The 16,481-nt window shown below is 43.8% G+C and overlaps 1 protein-coding gene across 22 annotated transcripts in view; it reads left to right on the top strand.

Moving 5' to 3' along the window:
- The window catches only part of Magi1 (membrane associated guanylate kinase, WW and PDZ domain containing 1), a 653,433-nt gene that overhangs the window by 381,542 nt on the left and 255,410 nt on the right, over positions 1-16,481 (top strand). For all 22 annotated transcript variants that reach the window (XM_028855222.2, XM_037203933.1, XM_037203931.1 and 19 more), the window contains exon 2: positions 5,399-5,515. In XM_028855222.2, the coding sequence (XP_028711055.1) occupies positions 5,399-5,515 (117 nt within the window). The remainder of the gene's footprint in view (positions 1-5,398; positions 5,516-16,481) is intronic.

Raw genomic sequence — 16,481 nt, 5'->3', positions numbered from 1 at the left:
GCCCTGTACCACCACACCCAGCCTCCCTTCTCATTTCTTTGAGACAGGGTCTCTTACCAAATCCTTTGGCTAGGCTGGCTCTCCAGTAAGCTCCAGGGATCCACTTATCTCTGCCTCCCCCGCACTTTGATTAGAGGTTTATCCTGCCATAACCAGCTTTTTATGTGGGTGCTGGGGATTTGAACCCAGGTCATGTTTGCAGAGCACACACTTTACTCACTCCCTGAACCATCTCCCCAGCCCTAGTTCTGACCTTTTATCTTAGGCAAAGCTCTACATACTTCCGACCTATGTCCTTTCTTCCATTTACAAAACAAATCTTTAATTTGAACAAAAGTAAAGATGCCGTGACATACTTACACTTTATTATTTATCCACCTTACAATTTATTATTTCATTGGCACAATGCCCTTGACAATTAGGAAAAGATTTACTGACATGTCCTCTGAATAATTGGCAATTAATTTGAGATTAGATGCTCAGAGTGCATTATTCTTAATGGAATGTGAAGGTGGAAGCCTTTCCCACCCAAATGTCAGGGAATGCAGAGTAAATGTTAACTGGCAGCAGAGTTAACCCTGCCCTTTGCACACCACAGAAGGGAGGGTTTCGCTCTGATGACCATAAACCACAACTGGCTTGCTTAGTTGGAGCCTAAAATCAAGGATAATCCAGCGGCGTCTTAATAATACCATCCCATCTGAAAACCTCTGACTTATCCTGATGGTGACTATAGAGGTATGCATCTCTGTTACATATGGGGAAAGAACTAATGTGTCCCATATGTTCTCTGGAATTTATTTTGGAGCCTAAGGGTATATTTAGATATCACAGACCTCTTTGCTACTCATAGCTCAAATAGTGTTCATTGCCTCATTCATTCATTCATTCATTCATTCATTCATTCATTCATTCAGTCATCCATCCACCCACCCGTCTGTCTGTCTGTCTGTCTGTCTGTCTGTCTGTCTGTCTGTCTATCTATCTATCTATCTATCTATCTATCTATCTATCTATCTATCTATCTATCTATCTGTGTGCGTGTGTACGTGGGAGCACAAGTGTCATGGCAAACATGTTGGGAAGAACATACAACAGTTGGTTCTCTTTTGCCATGTTGATTCTAGGGACGGAACTCGGGCTTGGTTGGCCGACTGCCCACTCAGCCTCACTGGCCCTGCCAGTGATCTGATAGGACTTTTTCACGTCAAATACCACCTAGATGGTAGGCCATGGGAAATGTTATTCTTGCTGAATCATCCCAGAGTGCCTTACCCCTGAGGCTAGAAGTTAGCAAGTGTGACTATCACACCTACCAGTAGTTTACCAGCTAGCATTCTTTCCTGAACCTCAGCCGTTTACCCAAGAACCCACTATTTTAGCACGAAAAGACTTTCACCCATTTCTAGAAGCACTGGAAATGTTCTTTAGTCTAAGCTCTCTCACCTTTATGTTTTGTCTCTTGTTATTTCTAACCCATTTGAATAACATTCAAATTGATGTGATTTTTTTTTTTGATTTTTGAAAAGGAATGATAATTCATGTTTGGGCCAGTTTTTATTCTTTTCCCCTCACCTCAGAAATTGTCCACTTGACACTGTGGTGATTACAGTTTTTATCTCTCGGTAAGTGCTTCCACTCTGCCCTGCACTGTGCCATCCTGTCACCGCCTGTGATGTTGACAGCAGCCATGTGACCCACTCCTGTTATGTCATTGGTCTATTTATACGAGTGAGAGGAGAGAGGCTCAGGGCCATGAGTCATGGAGCTGGATCCACACACCTGGACCTGTGTTTGTTCACTGCCAAGATGTGCCCAACTCTTTCTGTTTGACTCTAATGCAATTGGGAACGGAGCATCTAGCACAGTGCCTAGCGTATGGTACCCACTCAGCCAGCCACCCCATCTAACTCTGTTTGCTGTATGAGTCTGTGCATTCGGATGTGTAGGATCTGTGTTGGACCACACAGTCTATCAATTCGAGACTGGCATCTCCCTCAAAGAGTCCATTGTCGTCTCTGTTTCTTAAAAAGTTATTTGGAGGGCTGGAGAGATGACTCAGCATTTAAGAGCACTGACTGCCCTTCCAGAGGACCCAGGTTCAATTCCCAGCACCCACATGGCAACTCACAACTGTCTGTAACTCTAGTTCCAGGGAACTGACACTCTCACACCAAGGCACATCAAAAAAAAAAATTAAATCAGTTTTTTTTTTTTAAAGTTATTTGGAAACAATTATTGTGGTTATTGTTGACTCAATGTCCTTCATGAAGTTGACTCATGTAAACCGGTGCGTAAGCAAACATCTATGTACTCCATACATCAGGTACTCCATACCATCATGTGTTCTGCTCTTTGTCTTTGTTTCCTTCTATTCTGGAGGGAACATGTTAAAACTTTATGGATGAAGTTTTGTTTCCTTTTGTGTCTGGCCTCTGTGTTCAATGTTAAGTGCTTGAGAATTGTCAACATTATTTATGTATTTGCAGTTTCTCCTTTTTAATTGCTGTGTAGCACTTTATTGAACATATCACATTTTGTTTCATTGCCTCTGGATGTTTATAATTGGATTGTTTATAATTTGAGGTTGTCGTCATTAAAGCTACTGTAACGATTCATCTTTGTTTTCTTTTTGTGGACTTATTTTCGTGTTCTTCATTTCCAGTGAAATTGGTGGGTTACTTATTCTGTGCAAATTTGACTTAATAAGGTATTGTTAAATTGTGTTCCCATGAGGCTGAGCCTCCATATACACTCCTTGTACATTACCTGTATGTAAAACCTTGTTTTATAACCTTGCCAAAAGGTGATAGATATATTTATTCACTCTTTGAATTCTGCTCTTCTGGTAGCTATGTAGTGGGATCTCCTTCTGATTTGAATTTGTATGTTCCTATCACTTAGGTATGTGTCAGCATCGTGTGTGTGTGTGTGTGTGTGTGTGTGTGTGTGTGTGTGTGTTCTTTTCTGAACTTTTGAAGCATCCTGTCTGTCTGTCTAGGGAGCAGGTAAGGCAGCTCTTGCTTCATTCATAAATAGGTGATAAATGATTGAATGATGTTAACTTTGATTATTAATGTATGTACGTATTTTCCTTTTGACAACTTGAACCTTGGTTTTAATACAACTGAAATAAAATAGTTCAAATGCAGTTTCATAAGTTTGTACCAGCATGAGCAGGTGTGACAAGCGAGACCAGTAGTTTCCTGCCAAAGTAGAAATATGGTCATGTTAGCATCACTGTCTTAGTCCTAAATCACTCTTCTGAGCATGAAGTTACTTCAAGGGGTTCTGTGGCTCGCATGGTGACCAGAGGCTGTGTTGCTTCCCTAAGGCTGGAAATGCCTCTGCTTGATTTTCATCTTGTATAAAAACTGAAAGAGACTGTTTGTTTGTTTGTTTTTGTTTTTCAAGGCTGGGTTTCTCTATGTAGCTCTGGCTGTCCTGGAACTCGCTCTGTACATTAAGAAACTGGCCTTCAACGCAGATCCACCTGCCTTTGTCCCTGAGTGCTGGGATTAAAGTCTGCACCATCACTGCCCAGCTGGGAAGACAACCTTATTCTTGTGATTTTTAGCCATCTCTGTAGGGTCTTTATCCATTTCCTTTATAAATCTTTAAAATTCTCTTTTCTATGACACATTTTTGCCACATTTGAAAGCTTTCCTTTTGTTCTACTAAGTGTAGCTAGAGTTTTCCTGCCTTGCCCACAGTCAGGACAAATCTTTGTCACCCGCCAGTCCCACAGCCGCTCAGACCCAACCAAGTAAACACAGAGACTTATATTGCTTACAAACTGTATGGCCGTGGCAGGCTTCTTGCTAACTGTTCTTATATCTTAAATTAATCCATTTCTATAAATCTATACCTTGCCATGTGGCTTGTGGCTTACTGGCATCTAAACATGCTGCATGTCATGGCGGCGGCTAGCAGTGTCTCCCTCCGCCTTCCTGTTCTCTCAATTCTCCTCTGTGTTAGTCCCGCCTATACTTCCTGCCTGGCCATTGGCCAATCAGTGTTTTATTTATTGGCCAATCAGAGCAATTTAACATACAGGCCATCCCACAGCAACTAAGTATACAAGATTTCAAGGAAATAAAGACACAATTAACTGTGGCTCAAAGAGCAAAAAAAAGGAATGTGTACCTTTCATTTGAAAGGCAGTGGAAGGGATGAAGATATACACATCAATAGTTATTTATCTATAAAATGAAGAATGGGGTCTCCTTTCTCTGCTCAAGTCTTTTACTCTAAAGGAAATGGCTGTCCTTTTATTTTTAAGATCCCCTCTATTAATATATGTTCTCTCTTTTTTATTTTGTAGTTTATTTATTTCATTGTTTTTATTTGATTCTGGGGATTGAACTTAGTCTCAAACTGGCTAAGCTATGCCTCAGTCCATTTCCTATTTAGAATCCTTTTTCCGCACAAAAAGAATCATAAAGACAGACAAGTTACACCCATGATCTCACTCATGCATGGAATATAAAAACTTATTTCATACTAATTGAGAGTAGAGTGGTAGAATGGTGTTTACCAGTGGTCTGGGTAGTACCAGGGGAGAGATTTGTCAGTAGGTAGAAACTGGTTTGCTGCCACTGAGAAGTATAACTAGACATACTAGTACAGCAGTCTACACTTTAAAAGCTAGAAGAAAGAATTTTGAAAGTTTTTGCTGTCTACAAATGATAGCTACCTTAACCATTGTGTAATATATACCTATGTTTAAATACATGGAACACTCCTATGTACTCCTATATATTAAGTTGTAAATTTGTTTTTGCTTTTATATGCCAGTTAAGTCAAGTTTAAATATGCACACCGGGGTCAGACCTTGAAGCTCTTTTCTGAGCTCCCTCCCTGTGACTGGCATGTAGAGGTGTAGCTCCTGTGTTCTTAGCAGTTCCTATGCGGGTTGGCTGCGCTTTACTGAATCGGTTTGTTTGTTGTTTTTACATTGTTTCTTTGCTTGCTTTTATCTTTACTTATTGGCTCTAGTAAATTATCCTGGGGGTTCCGGAACAGGCTTGCAAGTGTAACCAGTGAAGAAGGCTTTGTAATGGGACAGATGTTGCAGGTTGTCCCCTTTGCAGTTTCAGTGGCTTGTTCTCCCTCCCAGAGTGTCCGTGGATGTCACAGGCGCCCGTCTAAGTGCAAAGCCTAGAGGAAATTCTCCATTCTTTGGCTTTCTAGTGTTGCATGGGATAAGGCCACACCTTAGTTGTTTCTGGGCTGTTTTCTCTCTGGTGCCTTCTTCTGGCTGTTCCCCAGCGGAGGGAAACGGAAGCACTTCCTCAGGGTGGCTGAGGGGCTGTGGGCTGGATGTGCCGGACGCTGCTTTCTCACACACAGCCCTCTCTTGTTGATGTGCTCTGTCTGTTTTATGTATTTCCTGCAGGAGGACGGCTCAACAAGGACCTGCGACACTTCCTCAACCAGCGGTTCCAGAAGGGGTCTCCGGATCATGAGCTCCAGCAGACCATAAGGGACAACCTCTACCGCCATGCCGTGCCTTGTAAGTAGTCAGCTTTAGTGTCCCACTGCTGGAGTGGGAGTGTGCGGGCTCACGCGTGTGTAAAGAGGAGAAGGTAGCTCAACTGATGGTTCTGGCACACTTTGTAGCGAGTCCACCCAGTGATGCCCCGAGTGAAGCAAATGGTGGTTGACAGTGGGACAGAGAGCATGAGATCATGGTGTGATTGTGTCACTGGATTTCCACGTGGCTCTGCTACTTATACTGTTGTTAAATGCGGAGTGAATTAGCTACCTTTTGTGAGCTCACCGTCTGATCTGTGTAAAGAACTTGTCAGCCATGCTAGCTAGCTTCATGGAGCTGCTGTGAAGTATAAGTGAGCTGAAGTGGGTAAGCCGTTTGTAAAGCCTTGGCAAGGTGAAGCCTCTAGAAATAGAGACATGTCTAAACATTATTGTGTTTAATGGAGTGAGCTAGGCAGAGACCCTGAGACTGACCTGGGTGGAGGCCGCTGTGTCTTTAATGGCCCTCAGTGGAGGGAATACCACAGTACACTCTCCTTCCCTACAACCAGATTTAAAAATCCCCAAGTATGGGTTGTAGGAAGAGAGGATTTTCAAAGATTAAAATCCCAAATTCTAAAAGCCATTCAATGCAGTCAAATTTGAGCAAGCAAGATCCAGAACACCGGGCCTCTGAAAGGAAACCTTTGTGGGTGAGGACAAGAGGCAGTGTGTTGATCTGTGAGTGGGACATGGACACACTGTGTCTATGAACAGGCTGATCTTACCTCTGCCTCTTGGGAAGACATGGCGTTTATTTGATTTCATTCACATCTCAAGGCAAGAGTGATTCTGGTTTTATTACTGGGAATTTTACGTAGTGCTGTCTGTCACTTGGTCCTTTGACATTTGAGAGAGATTTCCGAGGTACCATTTTTAAGACACTGCCTCCTAGAGGAAGATTAATATCCACAGAGCCCTCCTATTACTGTGATCTCTTGTCTAGAAATGGTTTTCTTTAAAATATAGTATTGTTTAAGTAATGTGCTAGACTGCCAGTGTTTGCTGATACTACTCTAAAGTCGCAAGCGTAACTAACCAAAGGCTTTGCATAGATTTGAGAACCTTAGGAAATCAGATTCTAGAACAATCTGCTGCCCTCCATCTTACTTGGTAGTAAATCAAGGCTCTGTGGGGAAGAAGAATACTGCAAGTGACTTGGGCCAGCACTCCAGAGTCCCCTCTTTACTCACTGGCAGCTGCATCTGACAGAGAAGAGGTGACCTGTTTACTTGACTTGGTTGTCCTCATTTCAGCTTTTCCATATTGAACTGAGAACTCTAATCCCAGTAATATCCTTGAATGACTCCATGTGTATTTGGATTAATTGTAATTCTTAAATCTAGTCTTGCCAATGGGGTGCTGATTTTAATTCCATTTTTATTGATCTAGTAACACAGTTTTGAGTGAGAATGTGACTCTGGGTTACATGACTGAGGCTGTATGATCCAGCTGGGTCCACCTCTGTCACACTGACCGGCATCACAGATACCAACCCCCTGAAAGCAGATGGGGAAACAGAGTCATGGGGAGTACAGAACAGATCCTCATCTTTTTGATTCTTGAACCTCCTAGGGCCATTTCTTAGCTGTCCTGTGACTGCCTGTAAGTTACAGTTGCAGGTTGAATGCAACTTTGCAGAGTTCAGTAATTGCAGACTCATGCTTTTCTCCATGTACTTTCCCCCCCTACTTAGATTCCAATTTAAGAAATGGGGATGAAGCAAATGATCACACCATTGCTTGATACATCTATGCTGTTGCCATGGTTACATTTTGGGCAAGTTTTTCCCATTTATTTTTGCCCCCACTGATCTCTTGGACCTGACTGAGCTACATGGCTTGATTTTAAGTGTGCCACTATTGAGGAAGTAGGTCCAAAATGACCTCAGTTTTTTTAAAATGATGGAAAAATAATGTTTGTCTTTGCTTGGAAAACTACTTGGTATTGATGTCCTCTTTGTATGAAACTAGTAGATAGGAATTTGGAAAGGGGAGTTGGTGTTTGGATTGAAAAAGAAGATACATCACAATTCACTGTACCTATCCAATTATAAAGTGACAGAAAAATGAGGTCTATTTCTATGCGTAGTGTGTTCTGTGTGTATATATGCATATATGTGTGTATGTATATGTGCATGGACACATGTATGTTGTGCATGCATATGTACATCCACATGCACATGTGTGTAAGTGGAGTCCAGAGGTCCATTTTTGATGTCATTCCTCGGGTGCTGAACACCTTGGGTCTCTCACTGGGACTTGGGGCTTACCGTTTAAGCTAGGCTGGCTGCCCCGAGAGTCACGGGGATCCACATGTCTCCACCTACTCAGCGCTGGGATTACAAGCCTGTGCCACCGCATCTGGCTTTCTAAACTGTGGGTACAGGCCCTCATGCTGGTCTAGCAAGCACTTTGCCCTCTGCACTGCCTGCCCTGCCTGTGATGTGGTTTTTAACGTGAGTTGGCTAGTGTGATGTGGAATTCTGTGGCAGGCTTGGGAATATTCATCCCTGTGTGTGTTTATTTTGATCTTTGGCCCTATGCCTGGCAAAGCAGGGGTCTTTCTTCACCAGTACCTTGTGTGAATGGCTGAGGAAGCCCTGGATCGGGAGACTGCTTGTGTTGTAATAGAAACGAAAGTTCCTGTGATCTCTTGGTTCCAGAACCTTCCTTGGCTGATAGTCTCTGACCTCCGTGTGTAGAAGGGTGACCCCCTGAGCAGGTGTCTGCCATTGGGGGGCTGAATTTCTGTTCTCCACACTGTAGAAGATATACTGGCCATTAGAAATGGGGAGATAAAGCTCCTCTTGTCCCACGTCACCTTGACATCCTCAGCATGTGCGTAGGGATGGATGTCACAGATCAGAACTCAGTCCTAACTGTGACAGTAGTCTGTTTTACGGACAAGCAGAGGAACCACTGAATTGCTGCTCAGTCACACTTGGAAATACCACGCTGCTCACTTCTCACCCACTTCTGTGGTTATTATTTTAAATTTGCGCAGCTTCCTTGAGGTATAATTCACATACTATCTACGTCACCCTTTTAATTCCTTCCTACAGTCCTATTTTTGTGGTAGCTATTCTCCCTTTTATTTTCCTCCCTATTCAAGAACTCTGTTTCTACAGTAGAAGGAAAAGGTCATCATGCTAGAACTTAATTATATTTACCACTGAAAATCACCCCCCTCTCTTAGGACAAAAAAAAAAAAATGAGTAGAGAGAAGAGAGCTAACACAGAAAGAGCCAGAGTGTGAAGTGTGAGGGTTGCTTCGCCAGCTCTGTGGCCTCGTGTAGCTCACAGAACCCCGTTGATGCTCTTTAATGGAAGGTAGGGGTCTGAGCCCAACTAGTGTCTCTCAAGGAGGGGAAGCTTATGAGGGAGGTCCTTGTAGACATGACCAACCTCCTGACTTTGTAACCCTTTATCTCACACTTGTGAACCTGGTAATGTAGACACACACACACACACACACACACACACACACACACACACACACACGATATCTCACCGTGTTCTAAGTTTACCATTTTGTCTTGTGCTCTTTTTGTAACTGTCCTGAGGCGCACATGCAGTCTGTTTCCTAGCCCCTGCGTAATGCGTCAGCCACACAGACTTCTTCCTGTTTCCAGCATACATCCAGCGCCTTCTTCTGTGTGCACACATTGTTTTCTCTGACCAGTTCCTTGATTTCCTTCTAAGGTTCAGTGTAGATGCCTCTTCTTCCTTGAAGGTCTGCCTCATCTCCTTGACTGGGACAGGCGCCCTCCTCAGGACTCTCAAAGCCCCTCACCCTCTACCATGTCCTGAGCTATGGTTCCTACTCGTGAGTCTGTCTGTCCTTTTAGAATCGTAACTTTGCCAAGCCTCCCTTTGTTGCTAGAGTTTTCCGCCTTGCCCACAGTCAGGACAAATCTTTGTCACCCGCCAGTCCCACAGCCGCTCAGACCCAACCAAGTAAACACAGAGACTTATATTGCTTACAAACTGTATGGCCGTGGCAGGCTTCTTGCTAACTGTGCTTATAGCTTAAATTAGTCCATTTCCATAAATCTATACCTTGCCACGTGGCTGGTGGCTTACCGGCATCTTCACATGCTGCTGGTCATGGCGGCGGCTGGCAGTGTCTCTTGCCTTCCTGTTCTTTTATTTCTCCTCTCTGTTAGTCCCGCCTATCCTTCCTGCCTAGCCACGGCCGATCAGGTTTTATTTATTGATCAATCAGAACAACTTGACATACAGCCCATCCCCCAGCACAGCCAAGTGCAGACCATCTCAGACACCTGCACTCAGGCCCATGGTCCTAATCATCCTCTATGCAGACCTGCTGGGTAACGCCACAAAGAACCCAAGAAGGGCTCCCACAGGACATACAGAACATCCCACAGCATCCCTTGGTGATCTCTGTACCCCTAACCTGCTGCCGGGATAGTAAGATAACTACTTGTTGAGTGAATGAACGAAGGAAGAAAGATGGAGGAAAGTTCACTGTTTTCCTTGATTTGTCTTCCTTGGTTATACCTATGCAGTCTTTAAGAGCTGCTTTTGCATAGGTTTCCAGATTGAAAGACTGCTCAGAAGTTCACTCCCCTCAGACAGAGATTGGCCGGTAAGGACTTCACTGGTGACTTGGCAGGTAATCCAAGCCATCCTGAGCAGGATGCGGAGGGGCCCTTTGCAGCAGCTCTGAATTACGGTCTCTGTTGCTGTACCTCCCTCAATGATAGCCTTCCTGTTCCATGACTTCCTGTCTTCGCCGATGTGACAGCGTCTGAGACTGCTGCTTTGGAGCGGCCGCGGTCCACGTGAGGATAAATGCCTCACCTGACGGGGCTTGTCCTTTGCCGTGCTGCTGCTGTCCAAGTGAGGTGCAAGCTGCAGCTCACGGCTCATTCAGCAGTGTTGCCTCCCTGGAATGCTGAGCGCACCCCGCTCCTGCCTCCCAAGTCTTGGGGCCCTGCTCTGAGGGGCTCATTTTTCTACACAGGCAAAGAAATACCTCCTAAAACAGGGGAGGAGAAGAGGAGCCTGTTTTACAGCTTAATGTTTTGTTGATCAAGGCTCTCTGTGATCCTGAGACCAGTGTGACCTGCCCAAGGGGTATTGATTATTAAAAGAGTTTACAAAGAGATTGCGCTTGATCTCCAAGACATTTTAAATTTGATGTGATAAACAGATGACCCTGGTCTTTGTTTACAGAGGTGCCGTATTCAGATAGACAGTTGAGCATCTGCCAGCATTGACCTTTTTCTTTTTTTTCCCTCTTCATGCCTAGAGCCATGCATTACTTTGGGGACTATTGGAACCTATTAGTTTTCTCTTAGGCACTATTGTTTCCACTGTGGCGTGTCAGAAATCAGCCCTTTCAGCAGTGGTCTTTAATAATTAGAGCTAATGGTAGAGTAGACCAGGAGCAAAGAGGCTGATGCTGAACGTCTTCTGGAATGTGTGTCTGTGTTCAGGTTGTGTTTGATGTTGATCAAGTGCTTCTGATTGGAGCCTGTAGAGAGGTCTGTACGCATCTGAGGACTGTCATGACTTTATCCTCTAATCAAAGTGCTGCCTAAAATTAAAAGGATTTTTTTTGCTCTTTGCGAAGCCTAGCCTAACACTGATAGTCACTTACTTTTGTGAGTGTTTCTGTGTCTCAGATGCTCTGTTGTGATTTGTATAGTTTGTGTAGATTGCCTGTCTGTCCTGTCATCTCTAACTCTAGGGTACATAGGCACTTATGGGCCTGAAGGACAGACAGACAGGGACAGACAGATTTCTCTCTCTCTCTCTCTCTCTCTCTCTCTCTCTCTCTCTCTCTCTCTCTCTCTCTCTCTCTCTGTGTGTGTGGTGTGTGTGTGTGTGTGTGTGTGTTTAACCTTTAACCTGCCCTATCGGCTGGTTTATTTAGCAAGTAGTGTGGTAATGTACAGAAGAGCATCACCACAAACCACCTTTCAGATTTCACTCTGCTCTCCTGGACTCCCTCTCTGTCATTGGTGCTTGACAAAGAGATGCTGACTCTCTGGGACATTCTGTGAAGGACCTGAGAGGCCAGCGGCTCTTCCAGTTAGCACTTTTCCTGTGGTGTGTGGGGCCCCACTGTTCACTCTTTTCATGGATGCTTGTGAGTAGCATATAAGCACCCGAAAGTGAGCCTCCCTCTTCCCAGGTCATCTGTCGAGTGTGTCCAACCTGTGACCCAAAGACGACATGTGTCCTGGGATAGCTGTGAATGTCCCAGCCTGGCACAAAATCATAAACATGTATCCTGAAATGTTTTTGCTGTTTTTTTTTTTTTTAAGCGGGGGGAGGGGGGCAGCAATTCAGTTGCACTTTGTAGACAATAATTGTGTTGCAGTGTGAGAATGTTACACAGCCCTGGGACCTTCTATCTGAAGGTCTTCTGTTGAGGTCAGTCCTTCCCTCTACTGACATGAATTTCCAAATTTAGCATCACTGCTCATTTTCAAGTTCTCTCTAGGCTTTAGCTATCTCAAGAACACTTTGGACTAGGGAATATAAAGAAAAAAATAATCATTCATGACTAGAGGTACCTGTTTGGATGGGAGCTCCACCTCAACCCACGGTACCCTGGCACCCTGGCATCCCTATACCCAAAGAGTCTGGAATGTCTGGATGGGAGCTCCACCTCAACCCTTGGCACCCTGGCATCCCTATACCCAAAAAGTCTGGAATGTTTGGGTGGGAACTCCACCTCACATAGCTCCTCCCTAAACCCACCCCTTCAAAGCCCACCAAACATAGCTCCTCCCCCAGAGAGGCTCAGGATGACTCCCACAGGGGATGTATAAGCAGCACCCCCAAAAACAGACTCCTGGTTCCTCTGGTCTGGTCCCCTTCTCCTCTCTGCAGGGCGGGGCGAGGAGGCGGGGAATTGCCCAGGAGCACTTTGCCCATTACCCTGGGCTTTTCCTAATTTGGTCTGACTTGTTTTGTTGTGATGGTGGAGAGGCCTTCAGGAGGTCTAAAACTTATCAGTACCAAGGTGTGTGAATCAGGCAAGAGCTTTCTTGCTGTTTGGTCCAGTGACAGAGGCGTGAATGAGAGGAGGCCACTCTCCTCTGTTTGAAGCCCCTTGAGAGGATGAGCTGTAGTTTGTTACTATTGTATTTCATGTCTTCTAATGTATGTAGCAAGAGAGGTGGGCAGCTCCAGTCAGTGATCTGTGCTGGTACCCAGTTTATTAGTGATTGAACTCAAGAACAGACACACTTCTTCTTTTTTTTTTTTTTTTTTTGTTTTATTATTATTTATTTTTATTTTATTTTACAATACTATTCAGTTCTACATAACAGCCACAGATTCCCTTGTTCTCTCCCTTCCTGCCCCACTCCCCTTCCCCCCAGCCCACCCCCCATTCCCACCTCCTCCAGATCAAGGTCTCCCCCGAGGACTGGGATCGACCTGATAGACTCAGTCCAGGCAGGTCCAGTCCCCTCCTCCCAGATTGAGCCAAGTGTCCCTGCATAAGTCCCAGGTTTCAAACAGCTAACTTATGCAACGAGCCCAGGACCTGGTACCACTGCCTAGATGCCTCCCAAACAGATCAAGCCAATTGACTGTCTCACCTATTCAGAGGGCCTGATCCAGTTGGGGGCCCCTCAACCTTTGGTTCATAGTTCATGTGTTTCCATTCGTTTGGCTATTTGTCCCTGTGCTTTATCCAACCTTGGTTTCAACAATTCTCGCTCATATAAACCCTCCTCTTTCTCACTAAATAAGAACAGACACACTTCTAACTGGCACCGGAGTCCAAGCTCTTGTTTTGCTTCTTTGCCTCCAGTCGCTTTGAAGAGTTTTTAAATGTATACTGAATTGTAAAGCATCTTCTCTTAATAACATATGGATTAGTCCTTGGCTCAGTCCGGGATCCTAATATATCTATTTGGCATCCGTGTTAATTTATTTAATTGCTTTATAATTTTAGCTGACATTTTCCATCAAGATTTGTTATAATTATAAAGCAATTTTCACAGTAATTTTTGAAGGTACATGAGAGTTTCCATAGTGTCCTTACCACCTATTATATCAGAGAAGGCTTTATTATATATTAGTTTTTCAAAAAATATTTAAGTCCAGAGAATAAAATACAATGTATTTTACACAAATTCTCCTTGTGTCGAGTGTGTTCAGTAGAAACAAGTGCAAATGGTGCTGGGTGTGTGGCTCATTTGGTTGAGTGCTCACACCTAGCATTCAGGAGCTCCACACTCCTACCCTTTGGGTTTGATCCCTAGTGTTATGTAAAACTGGGCATGGAGATTGTATTAGTCAGGGTCCTCTAGGGGATCCGACTGGATCACATTAATGTACCTTACAAAGGGAGCTAACAGGTTGGCTTACATGCTGCTGGCTGGGTAGTCCAGCAGTGGCTGTTGGCACTCTGCAGAGGCTGACAACCCGGCTGCTTAGTCCACAGGCTGGATGCCCCACCAGTCCACAGGCTGGATGCCCCACCAGTCTCAGTGTGGGACTCAAGGCCTGGAGTGAGCTGGCATTCAGTGCCTGCTGGAAGCTAAGAAGGCTGGATTCTATTGTCAGTGACGGATGGTGCCAGCAGCTGCAGCAAGAGCATAGATGCCCTTAGCAGCATAGAGCCCAGGGAGTTTGAGGCTAGCCTGAACTACATGAGACCCTATCTCTAAAACAAAACAAAAACAACACACACACACACACACACACACACACACACACACACACCAAAAAACCCACAAAGAAACAAATACATTTTCTAGCTCTTTTTAGGGATTGTGAGCATTTATGTTAAAGTCCAGGTAGGGATACTTTTCCTCTTGTGATTTGATTGTCTTGCTAAAGACTTGATGAAATAAGGGGTTAATAACACTTTGTGCTCTTACAGAGGGCATGGATTTGGTTCCAGCACTCAGACCAGGCAGGCCATAGTGGCCTGTAATTCCAGTTCCAGGGCATCTGATACCCTCTTCTGGCCTTTATGGGCTTCTGTACTCAAATGATATACATTTAGACAGTCAGACACACACACACATAGACACACACACACACACACACACACTCACACACACACACACACACCACACACACCACACACACTCACACACACATACACACAGACACACACACAGGCCACACAGGCATGTTAAAATTTAAAATAGACCATGATATAGGTCAGGGCTTCTTAAACATTTTTTATCCACAACCCCTGTTTGCTTGAGAATTTCTTACCTGACTCCAGGTATATAGATATATGAAATAAGTTTCTAAATCAGCATTTGTTGAGAAGAATTCATAAAGCAACTTATTTTAAAGCAATTATTTGGTGTGTGTGTGCATAATTTTTGTCATTTACTGAAGCTGAAAACAAACTTGCCTAAACAAGATGGATATGCTAGTCCAACCTTACATAATCACTTAAATCTTTGCTAGCTATTTGATAGTGCAGGACGTAGAACATTTTCTATGTCTTTGAGAGTTGATCGGCAGCTAGATCTTATGATGGTGAGAGCTGGGAATGCTGTTTCACACAGGTACATAGCACACACGAGCGGAAGCATATTCAGGGCCATTTCAAAAGTTTGGAAACTCTGAGATAGTCTCAAACCAAAATTCATTGAATCATTTTTTTTTTATGCAACCCAAATGAGCAGCTCAAACAGTAATTTTAAAAATCAAACAGTTTAACACAGTATCATGCACAGGTCCCCTATTTGATACATGCTGAGGATTGACAGTAGGGAAAATGTAAAAGACTTTCTGTGTTGTGTAACCAAATTATGTTCCTATAAGAGCAGAAAACTTCATGTGAGCAGTAAAAATGCTGGAATTTATAACCGCCAGCATCTCATTTCTGAGCCAAGCTCCTGTCGACAGTGTTGCTGATGTTCTATGGCATGACAGCATGCTAGTGCAAAGTTGCACTTGTGTGTTCAGAACAGAGGCTACAGTGAAGCTGCGAAATGAAACATGGGAAAGCAGTGCCACAAATACCTCAGATTCGTTACGTGTTTGAGTTAATTGTTCATCATCACACATTCAGCACCCTTTTACTATTGCTAGAAGTTTCATATCCCTCACATTCAGTTACAGGACATTATATGGGTTCCAACACACAGTTTTAGAAACTATTGGGCTGGCAAGATGGCTCAGCGAATAAAAGCCCTTGTCACGAATGTCTGGGGACCTGAGTTCAATCCCTGAGAGCCATATTGGAAGGGAAAACCTTCTGAAAGTTGTCCTTGACCTCCTCATGCAACCATGGCACACAGTTACCTACACTCCCACACAGTGTGCTCTCATGCTCACATACACACATACATGCTCATCTGCACTCACACGTGCATGTACACACACACAACACAAACACAGACGCACAGACACAGGAAATACTGAGGTGTAAAACAAACTGCTCAATGTGATTTTATTCAATTTAGACTAGACAGTGCCTACTGTTCCATTTCAATCACAATGTGAATAAAATTGTCATATTAATGAGTGGCACACTGCATTTAAAATTAAGCAGTTGCCTGGGACGGTAGCATGGCTAACATAGTACGTGAAGCCCTATATTAATCTCCAGAAACACTCCCCCCTCCACATATAATTAGCTGGTTACCACTTCTGTCTGGAAATATGCCTTGAAGTATTTATGGATAGATGGCCAGGGTGAATACAACTAATGCCAGTTATTTACAAGAGAAAAAAACAACTGAAAATATACTGCCTGTACAGAAAGGGAGCCAGAGAACAAATAACAGGCCAGCAGGCAGAACTGCTAACAGTGGACGAGTCTGGGAGAGGGCATGTGGTGTCGCATGTATCATTTTTATTCTTTTGACATCTATAGATTTGAAATTACTCCTGGATAAAATATTCTTAAAAGAAAATTAACCCATACCAAAAGAAGTAAATTAACCACTTGTTATTTGGTTAAAAAAAAAAAAAGAGTGAATA

The sequence above is a fragment of the Peromyscus leucopus genome, chromosome 3, assembly GCF_004664715.2.
Source record: "Peromyscus leucopus breed LL Stock chromosome 3, UCI_PerLeu_2.1, whole genome shotgun sequence".
Classification (NCBI taxonomy): domain Eukaryota; kingdom Metazoa; phylum Chordata; class Mammalia; order Rodentia; family Cricetidae; genus Peromyscus; species Peromyscus leucopus.
This window is presented reverse-complemented; position numbering and strand designations above follow the sequence as displayed.